This window comes from Tetrao urogallus (assembly GCF_951394365.1).
Source record: "Tetrao urogallus genome assembly, chromosome: 15".
In the NCBI taxonomy this organism is placed as follows: domain Eukaryota; kingdom Metazoa; phylum Chordata; class Aves; order Galliformes; family Phasianidae; genus Tetrao; species Tetrao urogallus.
The window spans coordinates 10,361,221-10,376,744 of record NC_136828.1 but is presented as its reverse complement, the minus strand read 5'-3'; the positions used below and the strand labels follow the sequence as shown (position 1 = coordinate 10,376,744).

Genomic DNA, 15,524 nt, shown 5'->3' with positions numbered 1-15,524 from the left:
CCCTGAGCCACCACGAACTGGGCTGCACTGCTGGGGACGCCAACCCCATGTCCTGTGCTGCCCAGGGAATCATAGCCCCCGATCTGCCTCAGGGACACACGGTGTCCCCTGCATGGCATCTGGGGACACAGCAGCCCCCTGCAGTGCTTGCATGCACCCCACACTCATCCCCGCTCCGTTTGGGGTGCGTGAGGTGTAGGGTGCGCCATGTCCCCATGGACATCGTGGGATGAAAGGAGGGCTTGGGGGCAAAAGAGCTTTTTGAGGACACCATCTGTGCTCCGAGGGGCCGTGTTGGTAAGCACGCATGGTGATGGCACCAGGGATGCAAACACAGAGGGCGTTGCTCCTTGCACGGCAAAGGGCTGTGTGTGTTCTGCTGCGCTGGGATGAGGAGGAAGCTGAGAATCGCACCCAAAGCAGCAAAGCGTGGCGGAGCTCACGGCCCCCCAGGAGCACTGCGAGCAAGCAACGCTGGCAGGAGAGAGAACGATGATTAAAGCAGCCTTTGATGAAGCCCCAAATTAATAAAGCAGCGAGCCATCGTGTCGCTCTGTATTTATTGGAGGATGAAGGCGCGGAGCCGGCGCGGGGACCCACATCAAACAGCGGGGCAGCGCCGGGCGGGGATCGGCGGCTGCGTCCCCGTTTTGTCCCCATCCCCAGCCCTGCTTTAGGGCCCTCACCGCCACCAGGGCACGTGAACGCTCTGCTCTGCATCGGGTCACAGCACGTTGGGCAAACAGAGGAGATCCTGGGGGCCCCAGGGCGGTGGCTGCACCCTCATTCCTTGCTTTTGTCCCCGCTGCCGCACATTGCGGAGCGTTGGCTGTGCCCCCATTGGGGTGTCCTGGAGGTCGGGGCAGTGCCTCAGGTTGGGGACATCGTTGGGGCGAATGGGTGCGTGGCACTCCGTGCGGCACGGCCCCGTACCGCTCCGCCCGGGAGGGGGGGGGGGGGTACGTGCACCGCCGGAGCGTGCGGGCACGGTGCGGAGAGTCAATATGGGGCTGGGGGGTCACGCGGGGTGGGAGGAGTCCTGGCACAGGGATACTTATGGGGCGGAGATGGATTCAGTGCGTCAAGGCGGTCCATCGCAAGGCGGGTCGCGCCCGGCGGGGGGCAGCGCGCAACTCCACGCACAGCGCAGGGCCCCACACCGCCCCCCCCCCACAGCGAGGCTCGGCCCCGCCCCCAGCTGTCAGCACCCCACCCTCCCCCACGGCCGGCCGGGAGAGGAGGAGCCCACAGGCGGCGCGCCGCGCCCTCCCCTCTCCTTGCGACCCATTGGCTGCGACGGCCTTTTGTTACCGTCGTCTTCTCTTCGCTATTGGTGAGAACCGCCGTCCGTCAGCGCTGTGGCGCCGCCCCCTTCCCGCTGGCTCCGGAGGTGGAAACTTTGGGGGCAGCGCAGCGTCGGCCCCGCTCCGTTCCGCGCCGCTCCGCTCCGCTCCGCGCGGCCCCGCCCGCCCGCAGCCCCGCCCCGCGCCGCTCGGCCCCGCGCGTCCGCTGAGCGCCGTGCCCCCGCTTTTTTAATCCCCTCTCTTTCTGTTGTTGTTGTTGTTATTTTTATTTCCGATTTTTGTGGTTGTTGTTCATCATTTTTTTTTCTCGATTTCCCCCCCCCCTCCCCCACCCTCACATCCCGAGTGTTTTTGTTGCTGGTGGTGGCGGCGGCGGTTTCGATTCTTTTTGTTGTTGTTGCTCGAATTCCTCCTTCGGATCTCCGCTCTCCCGCCGAGCCCGGCTCTCCGCGCAGGCCGCGGCCCGCGATGGGCGCGGTGGTGGCGGTGCGGCGGTGCGGGCGCTCCGCGGGGCGCTGAGCGGACGCGGAGCGGCGCGGGGCGCGCCATGGCCGCCAAGGACAACCCGTGCAGGAAGTTCCAGGCCAACATCTTCAACAAGAGCAAGTGCCAGAACTGCTTCAAGCCCCGCGAGTCCCACCTGCTCAACGACGAGGATCTCAACCAGGTAGGACCGGTCCCCAAATCCTCTCTTCTCCCCCCCCCCCCCCCCAAATCCGCCTTTTGTCCTGTCGCTTCTGACCCCCGAGTGCCGTGCGGTGGCTGTGGGAGCTGTGGGTATCACAGGGTCTTGTGGGTGTTTGGTGGCCCTATGGGCAGCAGAGGGTCCCATAGGTGCTCGGTGGCCCTGTGGGTAGCTCGGGGTCCTATGGGTAGCGTCGGGTCCTGTGTGTGCCTGGTGGTCCTATAGATTGCTCACCATACGGTTCTTAGGGTCCTGTAGGTACTTGATGGCTCAGGGCCCTATGGACAGGATAAGGTCCCCGAGGTGATTGGTAGCCCCATAGGTAGCGCGGGATCCTATGGATGCCATACGGTCCCATAGGTGCCTGGTAACCCTGTGGATAGTTTAGGATCCTATGGGTAGCATAGCGTTCCATTGGTGCTTGGCGGCCCCACAGATGGCTCAGGATCCTATGGATTGTATAGAGTTCTGTGGGTGCCTGTTGGCCCCCGGGTATAGCCGGGGCTCCTATGGATAGCATGGAGTTCCATAGGTTCTTCCAGGCCCTGTGGATAACCCAGGATCCTACAAATAGCATAGGGTCCTGTGAGTACCTGGTGGCCCCATAGATGGCTCAGGATCCTACTGATAGCATAACATCCCATGGGGCTGAGTGGCCCCATAGATAGCTTGGGGTTGTGTGGAGAACATAAGATCTCTTTGTGCTGGCCTCATAGTTAGCAGAGGATCCTCTGGGATCTCTGGGGGTCCCGTGGATAGCATGATGCCCCATTGGTGCTCCCAACAACAACACGGGCTGTTATGGGTCGTAGGCGCCTGCTGAACCCATAAGTGCGCTGGGGCCCATGGATCCCTTGGGGAGGGGGGGAGGTTCAGGCACTCCATGGCTGATCCTTGCTCCCATAATCTGTCTGAAGATCCAGTGGGGATCCAGTGGCCCCATGGATAAATGCAGGTCCCATGGGAGCCCTTTGCCCCCTCTGGGTCCATGTCCACGTTGGGGTGTAACCAGCACTGCCCCCCTGGATCCTCTGGTCACAGCACCCTGCCCTATAACACCCCGGATTTCCTATGGAGAGGTGGCTCTAGGTTTTGGGGTTGTGGAGGGAGAAATTGGCCTTCCTCCTCCTCCTCCTTTTCCTCTTCAGAGCCTTTGCACACCCCCGTGGGGCAGCACCCAGCCCTATGGGGGGGGTTGGGGTGGGTGGGAGGGGGGATGCAGCCCCACGCTGCCCCCGTCCGGCACTGTGCTGGGGTGGGGGCTGCCATCTCTGCTCCCGATCCTATTATGGCAATGAGATCAGACATATTGCTGTGCTCGCTGGGGGCGGGGGGGGGGGGGGGGGGGGGACACCACATAATGAAATCTGAGGGCTAATATGGAAAAAATGTAACTGGAAAAAATGCCGTGCTGTGTGCGGGAAGGGGCGGGCGGCCATGCCCAGACAAAGGAGCGTCCTTGGGGGTGGACGGGGTGAGACCCCACGATCTGGTTGTCCCCTCATGGGGTTCCACTGCCATCATATTGCTTTTAGGAGGGGGAGCCACAGCGCTGCACGCTGCCGCCTGCAGCAGAGAGTGCAGGGGATTGGGGGAGAGGCCCCCGGTCTCTTGCTTTGTCCTGGGAGATCCGAAAGGGGGGGTGGTTCCAGAGGTCAGGGTCACCCCGGGGATCAGATCTGTGCCCAGCTTTGGGGCTTTCACTGGGGGAAGCATTGCGATCTCACTCAGCTTCTCCCCCGCAGCCTGGGCAGAACGATCCCACCGCTCCCCGATAAGATGGAGGCTCTGGAGCGTGTGATGCACGCAGCCGCGGCCCCGCTGCTTCCAGCGGCGCTTTGGGGTCTGTGCTCTTCTGTGAGCACCCATGTGTGGTGGGCTCCAGGCACCCGGTGTGACAGCATGGCACAGCTCCCCATCCCCACTTCTATTGATTTTATTATTATTATTATTATTATTACTATTTTGGTGATCGTTGTGACTTTTAATCCCCACGCGGGTGCCGCGAGCCCGCGCTGCCCGTTGGCGACCCATCGTAAACCTTTGGCGGTATTGGTGGGTTGGGATTGGTGCCCCAAGGGCAGCCCCCAGCCCAGGATTAGCTGCAGCTCCCGGTAATCGGGCTTCAAAGGGCCGCTGGGCTCTAAGTCCCCAATCCTGCTCTGTTCACGAGTTGTTTGTGTGGGTTCGGTGCAGTGCGGGGTGGCCCCATGGGTGCCATGGGAAAACATGGGTGGGGGTTGCTGTGCTCCCCCCGGCGTGAGCTGCAGCCCTGATCTCAGTGTGTAGTGCTGCCTCGTTCCCTATGATCCTCATTTTGGAGTTTCTCAGCTTCCTGGTGGGGTGCATTGGAACCTGGACCCCCTCAGCTCCTGTAGTCTGTAGGGAAAATGAAGCCCCGCGATGGGAATTGACTTCAGCATCACACTCGGTCTGGATGGGAGGAGAGCAGAACGCAGCTCCGTCGCTTTAATTCTCCCTTGGGGGCACAGGACTGGCACAGAGCAGGAACTCGAGGATGCCATCCCAGCTCCCCGTGTCTTATTGCCCTTATTTTTGGCATGGGCATCCCAAGGACCACCCAGCAGGAACGTGGCACTCGCAGACTTTTCCCACCACCATCCCCAGCAGCGAGTGAATATTTTCACGGCCCTCCTTTAGACATTATTTCTTTCCTTCTGTTCTGGACACCAAACAGCCAGATGGGAAGCGACAGCTTCGGGTGCCCCACTGCTGGCTGCGTGAGCACCAGAACTTTGCTTTAGGGCCTTGTGTTGATGCAGCTGTGCGGGCAGAGGGCTCATGTCCCTGGGGATGAGTGGGGCTGGCGCAGTGTGCTGGCCCCAGTGCATTGTCTTGCACCTATGGGGCTGTGTGACCCCAAGTCCCTGCTCTGCGTGTTGCTGCAGGGCAGCAGGGGAGGGGTTGTATCCTGGGCGTGCTTTCATCTCCACCCCCTACTCAGTGTGGGAGGAGAAGCCCCCTTGTTCCTGGAAAGCAGCCCCCGCTGTATCACGCTGCAAAAATCTGCCTGTCATTCGCTAATGGTTTGAGCTGAACAGGGGAAGGTTCTCTGCAAATGTCAAAGCTGCCTGCGCCAGCTGCTGCTGCCAGCAGGAATTTGGGAGCAGGGCAATGCCCGGTGCCCCATGCCCTGCAATCCTACATCGGGGAGCCCTGGCCCCTTTGCAAGTTTACACACTGCTGTTGGTCTGCACGGCGCCGCTCCTTATCTGCTGTGGCACCCAAGGAAGCGATAAATCCCCGCTCCTGCACTCGGAGCTGCTGCTGCTCAGTGCTGGGGGAGTGCTGCTGCAGGGCACGGCCGTATGCCTGGGCCGGGTTTGCAGGGTCCTTTCCCCCACCCCGTAGCTGTGCTGTGCAGATATGGTTTTGTGGGAGAGGCTGCACGCTGCTGTGCCTGCATACCTAGCTGCACCACTCGTGGGGTTGCTGCTGAGGGGTGACTCCCATGGGCTGAGTGCTGCAGGGCTTTGTGGTCCTTGCTGCATCCCCTGGCAGCAGGCAGAGCACAAAGCAGCACCAATCCATTCTTGCGAGCAGTGCTAAAGGGAGGGCAGCCTGCTTCGCTGTCATGCCTCTTTCTCACCCCAGTGCTGTGACATCTTCCCCATTCCAGCTTGCCCACAGAGACAGATGAGCTGTGCAGAGCTGCAGGTGCCCAGGTTCCCTATTTGAGGTTGGTGGTGCTGACCTCTTGAGCTGTGCCAGGAAAGGAGGCAACAAACAGGGATCTTGTAGTCGGTGCCCGACTCATTGGGTTGCTTCTGCCTCCACGAAGGCTACTGCTGTTTGGTTTTAGGGGAGATGTGTGCATCTGTGTGGGATGGGGCTGATGGCGCAGCTCTGCCTGGGGCAACAATATCCTCATGGTGCCAGCCTGTGTCTGGCCCCATCACCCAGCTCCACGTGCTGTCACAGAATCATAGAATCGAATCACAGAGTCATTAATGTTGGAGAAGACTTCTCAGAACACCACGTCCAACTGCTGAGCCATCCCCACCGTGCCACCAAACCTCGTCCCCATGCCATGTGCACACAGCCCCGTTCCAGGGCCCTGCGCTGCCCATTGGCAAGGAGTGACCTGGCACTGCCCCACAGCTCTGGGGATGTGTGAGGGTTCTTCGTTACCCCAATCCAGGAGCTGTGCTCAGAAGCTGTGCGTCCCCATGGAGCAGAAGGACAGACGGACGCAGTGGCTGGGGCAGGGTGTGGGTAACCAAGAGCAGGGGATGGGCACAGCACAGCCCCCAGCAGGGCACCCCACCAGGCTGTGAAGCTAAGCAGGGCCAGGCAGGGTGGGGGGTGGGATGGGTACCTGGGTGTGCCGCAGAGGTGCGACCGGAAGCGGCGCGGTGACGCTGGGGCGTTGCTGCCTGAGTCAGCTCTGCCGGTCCCACGGGGCTGTGGGGCTCCCACCCGGCACAGCACCATCCCTGTGCCCCTCTTCACGGCCGGGTGGCTCCTTCGGCACCCCCGGCCCATTGGCTTCATCACTGGAGAAACCGGCTCTGGTCTTCTGCCCACCCCAGGAATACTAGGATTGCTGCAACGTTGCTCTCTGGATCTGCTCAGATAGGGAAGTCTCGCTCTGGGCCGTGCCCACGGACCTTATTTTAACCCAATGCAGGTGCAGTGGATTTATTCTGGGCACAGTGTGTGCTCACATCCTTCTATTTGTGCCTCTCCGGGCACCGCTTTTGGCAGCAGTTTGTTTGGGTTTGGCTTTAAAAAGCGCTTCTCTGCGGGGGGACGGAGCTGGGCTGCCCATGCGCTGGGTGCTAACTTGTACCTTGTGGCTGTTTTGGTTTTGGTATCTGCAGTCGGTCTTCCGATTGTTCTGTGTTAAGGTTGTGTATTTCAGGTGCTGGAAAAGGCTGTGGCAAAATGGGTTTGGTGGGGCTGGGTGAGACCGGGAGGGGTTCTGACCCCAGTGGTGATGGTATGGGGTTATTTCATCCCTGTGTATGGGTCTGGTACAGTGGGGTTTGCTTGTGGAGGTGGCTCTGAGGGGTTGCAAGGGGACATGGGGGACAAAGGAGGGCTCAGTGCTTTGTGGTGGTGATGTTGGAGGCGCTGTGTGCTGCTTCCTCCATCCTTTTCTTCCTTCTTGGCCATGACAGCACCTCCAGAACGGACTCAACGCGTGTGCTTTTCATGGGAAGCTCCGTGCCCCTGTGCCCCATTCCTACAAGCACAGACTCACCTTGAGTTACTCAATATTTCGCAATTTTGCTTTTTTTTCCTCCTAGCTCCAAAGTCCCAGTGTGGGCACAGGGCTGGGTGGTGTCACAGCACGGCTGGGTGGGGCTGTGCTGTGGGGCAGAGTGGGCAGGGGGTGGAGTGGGGTCTGTGAGTCCCTGCAGGGCTGGGGGCAGCAGTGCCATCGGGGCCATTTGGTGCAGGTGATGCTCCAGGAGATGCCACCCCGAAAGGGGCTGTGGGCTTTAAGGGATTGTGTTATTACTTCCCACTTTACAAGGAGTGAAAGGACCGCTCATCTGGTTTGTTCCCACTTTGCTTGCTTGGTACTCCACGCGTTTGGCTGTTTTTGGTGCATAGGCAGTTTCTTCTATTGTTCACAGGGATTTTTCCAGAGGGGAAACTATTTTTTTTTTTTTTAATTTTTTTCTTTAGCATTACAAAACCACAGCAACTGGCAGGAGGGATCTCAGGGAGGTACTGCGTTGGACACTGATTTAAGGGAAAAAATAATAATAATAAAAAGGAGAAGAATGAAAGCGAACAGCTTAACCAGAGTGTTTCAAGAGGTGGTGGGAACGTGGAGTTCTTTGCCCCATCCTGGTGTGGCAGCTCCAGCTGATCCCTCTCTGCTCTTTTCTTTCAGGCCAAACCCATTTACGGTGGCTGGCTGCTGCTGGCCCCTGAAGGAACGGACTTTGACAATCCTGTCCATCGCTCTCGGGTAAGGGACACCCTGTGGGTGTTGGGGGGGTGGGACGGGACGGGGCGATGACGCTGCACCCATCCCCTTGTGCAAGACAGGGAGGTTTCCTGCTGCAGGGTTCTTTCTGCTGGGCGTGCAGTTTGCTGGGCTGGAGCACCGCAGAGCCTGCTGCATTCAAGCAGTGTGAAGTTACTGCTGGCTGCTGTTGTGTTTTGGTACCTTGATGCTCAGCTGCCCAAACGGGTTGCTGCTAGAGCTCGAGCCTTGCAGCACTGCAACCATGTGAACAGAGTTGGAGCATCCTCTACATCCCTGCCCTGTCCTGCAGCTGGAGGCTCCCATTGCTGCCACCAGTAAAAATCTCTCCCCCCTTACTGGGTTCTGGGTTCAGCCCAGGCGTTATTGGGAGTCATGGCTCACGGGGACATGGGACTGTGGTTCACTGGAACCTCAGTGGTTTTGCTGTCCCTGAGCACCTTGGACTTTGCCTGAAGGGCTAAGAAAAACAAGATAAGAATTGCTGCACTGGGGCTATGAATCTGTGATTTTTTTTTTTTTTTTTTTTTTTTTTTTTTTTTTTTTTTTCCCTCTTTCAAATTTCAGCCTGCTCAACCAGTTTTTGCTCTGGGCTGCAAACAGGCTGGCACGCACAGAAAGGCCCTTTCCAGGCAGATCGGGGCTCTGATCTGGTGCGCATGGCCATGCTGAGAGAGGGCTGGGGTGGGCTCTGCATCATGCTGGAGCTCTGCTGGGGGATGTCCTGCATTGTGACCCCAGCTTTGTGGGCTGGCACTGCCATGACTCCCTTTACTGTCTTCTCTTGCAGAAATGGCAGCGCCGGTTCTTCATCCTCTACGAGCACGGGTTGCTGCGCTACGCCCTCGACGAGATGGTGAGTGCTGCGTGGCCACGGCCTTGCTGCTGGTGGGAACCTGCAGTGTTGGTGCTGCTCCCGGAGCGTGGCACCAGGCCGATGTCCTGTGGTGGCCCGTGGAGCTGGATGGCCAAGCCCACGTGTTGGAGGGCTCAGTTTTGGTATAAACCAGCAGTGGGAATGTGCTGCTGACAGATCTGGCACTGGTGTGGAGTGCTGATCCTTAGGTCACTCCCCCCCCCCCAGCTCCTTCCCATCCTGCTGCTTGGTGCTGGGGAGGGTTTGGTGGTGGAGGATCGCCATGGCTGTGCCTGGGGAGGAGGCTGTGTGTGGTGCTGGTGTAAAGTAGGTCAGGCGGAACGCAGAACGCCTTCGTGCTGCTCATCCTTGCTGGGAGCCGTGTCTGCCCCCACTGCTCTGGGAACAAAATGAGGGAGGGAGGAAGGAAAGCAGCTCTTCTATCCATTGCGAGCTGCCAGGTAGGCTGCTGAGCCTGAGGAGGGTCAGCCCTGCTGCGCCCACCTGTGGCTGCCTGTTGGCAAAATGAAGCACGCAGCAGGTTGCATGGGGTTTGGCACAGCACAGCCTGATCCTGAGTGCTGGGGTGCTCCTGGGTGAGAGGCTCGTGGAGCCGGGTGCACTGGGGTGCAGGGCATGCATGCACGTGGGGTGAGGTGTAGGAGTGCAGGGCGCTTCTCCAGAGCAACGCCTTCTGTTGTTTGTTTGTTTGTATTTTTTCTTGGAGTTGCTCCAAGTCCCGTAAATAATTTAAACATCTCCATTCAGAGCTGCGGAGGCTTTTGATGCATTTGTAGTGCGACAGCAACCTGTGCTGGGCTGCTGTTTGGTGTTCTACAAACAAAGCGCAGAGAAATGCCTCGAGGAGAGAGTTGGGAAATATGATGTTTGTTGGTTTTTTTGCTGTATTGCATCCCATCATGACTGCCCATGGCACTGCTGCCCCTGGGCAGGAGCAGCAGGCAGTGCCTCAGCCCCATTCTATGCACTCGTGTCCCTGTGATGCAGGAGAATGTCACTGGAGAGTGTGCTGAGGGCTGGGGAGCGTTGTGCAGCTCCCTTGGGCTGCCTGGGAGGGAAAAAAAGTGGGGGAAAAAAAACAGCAGAAAGGGTGTGTGAGGGGAGCGTTACCTCTCCTGCTGGCTCCTTGCACTGAGCATCACAGGAGGAGGGCAGGGAGTATCCTCACCATGGCCTTAGATGGAGGAGATGGAACTGCTCCCCTGGGGAGCAGGGGTCTGACACATGGTGTAAAAATACCCCCCTGACCTTTCTGCACATCACGTCCCTGTGCTGGCTCTGCTAATGCCCGTGGCACTGGAGCATCCCTGCCCACAGTGTGCCCCACGCCAGGGCAGCATTGCATTGCAGTGCCGGAGCTATGCAGGGAGGAGCTGATTCCCTTGGGGCGAGACCCAGAATGTGACAGCAGTATCACCTCTTGCTGTCCCTTGTGACTGAGAGCATCAGCTTCCCCAGGTGCTTTCTGCGTTTGCTTTGCTCTGGTGTGTGCTGTAGGTTCCCCTATGGCGGTTCCCAGTGTGTAGCTCAGATGATGTCGTGGTTCTGATGGGTTTGGGACCCTCTTCCACCGTATCAAGGGAGGCTCAGGTTGGATGTTAGGGAAAATGTCTTCTCTGAAGGCAGGCATTGGAACTGCTGCCCGTGGAGGTGGTGGAGTCACTGTCCCTGGAGGTATTCCAGAACCGTGGAAATGTGGCACTGAGGGACATGGTTTGGTGTCATGGTGGGGATGGGTCGATGGTCAGACCTGATCTTAGGGGTCTTTTCCAATCTTGATGACTCTGTGACCCCACAGCAACAGGCAGGGATGACTGAGTAATGGGGAATGGCCGTGTGCAGGTCAGAGATCCTATGTGGGATGCAAAGACTGAGCTCTATTCCTGCCCCCCACTTTGGGCTGGAACTGTGGGGGGGACACTGGTTTGTCCTCAACATCTCACCTGTGCCTATGGCTCCACAGCAGAACCAGGGCTTCTCCCAGGGAGGTGCTGCTGTTTTGCTCAGGGAGGGATCCCCATTGCAGGAATGATTCCCCTCACTGTGCTCCTGGAGGTCCCGTGGTGGGGGGACACGGCAGCGTGCTGGGAGCTGGGCGGCAGCTGGGCAGGGACCTCCCAGGAGGTGGATTGAATTGCTCTGCCCTGAACCTGTTAGACATTAATTGTGTGGGTTTGGCAATTTCTGCTTTATTGAAAATGAGGAGGGGAGGAAGGCGTGGGATGCAGGGGGTTGGGGCTGAGCTCCCCATTGGCAGCGCTGGCCTCCTCTTCCTCCCCCTGACCATCAGCAAAGGGCACATCTGGTTCTGAGCTGGGGTCAGCAGCTAATGAGCCGCCGCTCTGCAAGTGGGAGCGGGGCAGAGGGCTATGCTGGGATCCCACAGCTCACTGCTGGGATTGAGGGAAGCTCTGGGGGATCACCCAGGGGTGCACACAGGGCAGATGCCACAGGCATTGGGATGGGCCAAGTGCCCAGAATCTCCTCTGTGCACCAGGAGCCCCAAATACTGCCCAAATCCCATCAGTGGGACGGGGCGTGCATGCGGGGAAGGCACCGGTTTGGAAGCAGAGAGGTCTGAGAAGTCTGCTTTGGCACTGCAGTCCCCTGCTGAGCCACTGGCCGGACTGGGGCTGTTTTTGTTTTTGTTTTTGTTTTTTTGCTTTTTTTTTTTTTGCTTTTTTTTTCCTCCTTCTTTTTCTAGTTTGCAGCCCCAGGCTGCTGCATGCTGTTTTTACAACTGACCCAAACAGTTGCAATGCACCCATAAAAAGCACCCAGCCCCGAGCATCCCACTCTCTGTGCTCCAGCATCAGTGCACACGGGGCTCACCAGGACCCCGCAGGGGGAATGAGTCCCTGTGTGTGCCCATCTCCTTCCCCTCCAGCCCCAGTCCCTGCGTGCAGCAGCGTGCCAGCAGGCTGCTCCCAGCTCCGCTGAGCCCTAGGGAAGCTGAGCCTGCTCCAACCTGCATGCATTCCTCACTCCCCTCGGCAGAGGCTGGGTGCTCAGGGTTTGCTCAGTGTTGCATTCCATACTGAACAGCCTCTCGTTTGCTTGCGCTGTGGTCCCATGAGCTGCGTTCCCCACTTTCCCCTTTGTGAATTATTTCCCCATAGTTTGAAGTTAAAGGACCAAGAAGCTCCAGGAATTAAGCTAAGCCAAATGCACCAAAGGCATTGTTCTGGAGGTGAAAGAGGCACCCAGGAGGAGTGCAGAGCTTTGATACCTTGCCCTCTTTGGTTTTAGATATCCTGAAGCCCTCAGCCCATAGTCCTGCCCCAAGCTGGGGCTGCTGGTACCTGAGGGGAGGAGCAGGAACCCATGCCATGGTTCTGTCCCAGCAGCCTCATCCCAGCACCTTTTGTCAGAGGGAGGTGGAGTGTGGACAGCATCCAACAGCAAGTGCAGTCTGGTTGCAGAGCGTTTACCCCCTTCTGTTGCAATGACTGCTGCCTATAATTAGCTGTAGGTCTATTAATAGAGCCCTGCTGCATGGGAATGGCGCGGTGGAAAGGCAGCACGGGGTGGGCAGTGGTCTCAGTCCTACCCCTGGCTGGGACTGTGGGTGATGCCAAGGTGAGAGCATCTCCTGGGTGGGCCGGAGGACCAATGGGCATGGTTCCTTGTGCACATCCCCAGCATGGGAGGGATTGGGGTCACAGCTGGAACCCTGCAGCTCTCTGCCCCTAGGAGCCTGCGCAGGAGCTGTGGATGGGAGAAGAACTCAGCCCAGTGGCAGAGAGGGACCCAGGCAGGAGGGGTGTCCAAACATGGTGATACGTAGCTGCGTGTAATTACTATTTCCTAGTTGACCACCTCCCCAGCACACCCCGATTTTTCTTTCTTCAGAAGGAAAGGGGCACATTTAAAAATGTCACCCTCAGCAGATCTGTGCCATGATCACTTTCGTCCTCGCTCCCCCTCCTTTGTCACCAATATTCTGAGAAGCCAAGAGAGTCTGCGTGTGTTTTTTTCCTCCTCGTTAGATCAAAGCGCTTTACTTCAGTCTTGGCATGGAATGGAAATTCATTGGCAGGGATTAAAAAACGAACCTTCAACATCCTGGCCCCTCCGTCCTTACTTTTTTTCCACCCGTTTTTTTTGCCATTGAAGCAGTTCCAGGCTTGCCCTGCCCCCTCCGCCGACGAGCACAGGGTTGGGTGAGCCCATGCTCCCTTTGCATGCGGCTTTTCCCCCCTCAGACACGGTTTTGCTGCTGCCTCTGCTCGCCAGATCTTGGAGACTTTCAGTTTCTGTTCGGCATGAAGAGCTTTTGGCTGGAATCAGAGCGCGTTTCGGATTTCAACAAGCTGAGACGAAAAGGGAGAGGAGCAAAGCAGCTGCGAGATGGGCAGCAGTGGTGGGAAGAGAAAGGGAGATAATGCGTTTGTGGAGGGGGAGAGGGAAGGTGCTGTGTAGGGATGTTGAGTGCTTATGTGAAAAGGGTTGCATTAGAAATGGGGAAGTGTTGGGAGGATCGAGGAGGAGCGATCTGTTCTCCTCCAGGATTGTTGGGAAAAGAAGGGATCAGTGATGTTGGGATGCAAAGATCAAGAGCAGCCTTGTCAGAACATGTGGCACTGCTGCCCAGAGTGATGGGTGCCCGTCCCTGGTGGTGCCCACAGCCGTGGATGGGGCCCTGGGCAGCGTGGCTGGTGGAGGCAGCCAGCCCACGGTTGGAATTGGGTGATCTTTAAGGTCCCTTCCAACCCAGTCATTCTGTGATTCTCACAAAGGCTCTGCAGGAGCTGTAGAGATGGGTGGTGGTCCCAATAAAGCTCAGAGGTCTTTGGTTAATGTTGTGTTTAATGCCCAGCATTGTTTTTTTGGGAGAAAAGCCTGGAAGCTACCAGGAGCTACCTGCTGAAGCCAGGCCTGAGCTGGGACCGGGCAGAAGGGTGGGAGGTTTGGAGAGTTAGCAGAAATGTGGAGCTGAGAGAGCAGGATGCAGCCAGTGACCTCCTCATTAGCTTGCAGCTTTGATGACCTGGCCCAGGTGCTTCCTTCCTGGAAACAATGCAGTGCTTATTGTCTTCTGCAGAGCTGGAATGGCTCTGAGGATGAGAAATGAGCCCAGCTTCAAGTGACTCTGTCCTTTTTACTTTTTGTTCTGCTCCTCTGTGTCTTGAGAGCTAGCAAATCAGTTCATTTAGAAGAGACGTGCAAGAGCAGCAAGGGAAACGGGCTTGATTTTAAATCCCCTCTGTGTAGTTTATGGGAGATGGAATGATACGGGCACAGAGCAGAGTTGGGGTTTGTTTTTTGTGACTTAGGGCGATCAGGGCTGTACACTGTGGCCTCCAGCCTGACAGCAGGAGCTGGGTGGGAGACGAGTCGTGATGTGCTGCTAAATGTCAGTGCAGGAATCAAACCTGTCTCTGGTGGCATTTAGTAGGGGAGATGTCAGAGCTGATGTGGAATGACACAGCTAATTGCCGAGCACACAGTTACCCTCACGTGTCCCCACCCCTTGCATCCCTGCTGGCCTCCAACCTGGCTTTCGTCTGGTCCCACTGCACTGGGGACAGCCAGCAGATGGGAGCACTGGGGTTTACTGCTGGCAATTGCTTCAGATGCCTTTTTTGTTGAATGGCAATGCAGAAACAAACCATGAAGCCTTTGGGAAGGTGCATTTCAGTGCCTTCCCAAACAAAGCTATATTTTAAGCCCTGTACCTCACCTTTTAATGAATTAGCCATCCCAGCTTACTGGAGGGAAAACATAACCCTAGGAAGTGGTAGCATCATGTTTTTGTCCCACTGCTGTTTGATGCTGTGGAATGCATTGGCTGTGACAGAGCCCTGGGCCAGCTGCTCGCACTGCAGGGCTGCCATAATTCCTCTAGTCCCACCAGGGCCACCAGCTGAGGTCCTCAAGGACCACCAGGATGCCCTGGGCTGTGTGTTGGGTGGCTCTGGACTCAAGCATCTGTTTTCCCAGAAGTATTGCATTGAACTGCATTGAAGTACTCCCTTGGAGAAGTGGCACCTAGCAGCCATCACATCCCTGTCCTCAGAGAGGGTCCTGCTCTGCTGGTGGCATGGGGCACCCTGACCTGCTCCAGTGGGACACAGCCAGCTGTGTGACAGCTCCGAGGGGATGTGTCTCTAACAAGGCAAAGCTGCTCTGAAAATCAAAGCAAGCTTCATTATTATTATTATTATTATTATTATTATTATTATTATTATTATTATTATTTCTTTTCCAAAGAGATCCTGCATTCGGTGCCTGCTGACATGACATATGTGGATTGGAGAGAAGCAGCAGCAGCTTCTGGCAGGGGAGGCAGGGGCCAGGGGGGGCTCAGCAAGCCGAGCTGCTGATTACCGGGGGCAGCAAATAGCTTGCAGCTGCCTCTGCTCAACATGCTCTTTGTGGGGCTCGCAGCCACTCTTTGGACACAGCTATTTTTAATTTCCCTGAGCGCGTGTGCACAAAGCAAAGGGGTGGGCAGTGCTGCCGGCATCCCCCTTTCCTGTGCCCCCACCCCCCCTTCCTGGCTTCATCTCATCTTCAAGGGAACTTTGGGATGGGGGGGGGGGGGCCCAACCCCGTGCCTCTGTGGTTTTTGTTTTGTTTTTGGGGGGGAGGAGGGGGGTTTGCTTTGGGAGCCAGGCTCAGCATCCCCCCCACCCTGCGCCCGTGTGTGCAGAGAGCTGGGAAAATGCAGAAATAAATAAATAGTCAATT

General features: G+C 57.4%; 1 protein-coding gene across 1 annotated transcript in view; it reads left to right on the top strand.

The window, feature by feature from the left end:
* Window positions 1–1,851: 1,851 nt before the first annotated feature.
* The window catches only part of MPRIP (myosin phosphatase Rho interacting protein), a gene marked incomplete at both ends in the record, with an annotated part of 56,967 nt that continues 43,294 nt past the window's right edge, over window positions 1,852–15,524 (top strand). Inside the window, 3 exon segments of the mRNA XM_079542948.1 lie at window positions 1,852–1,971; window positions 7,859–7,936; window positions 8,745–8,810. Coding sequence (XP_079399074.1) covers window positions 1,852–1,971; window positions 7,859–7,936; window positions 8,745–8,810 — 264 coding nt within the window.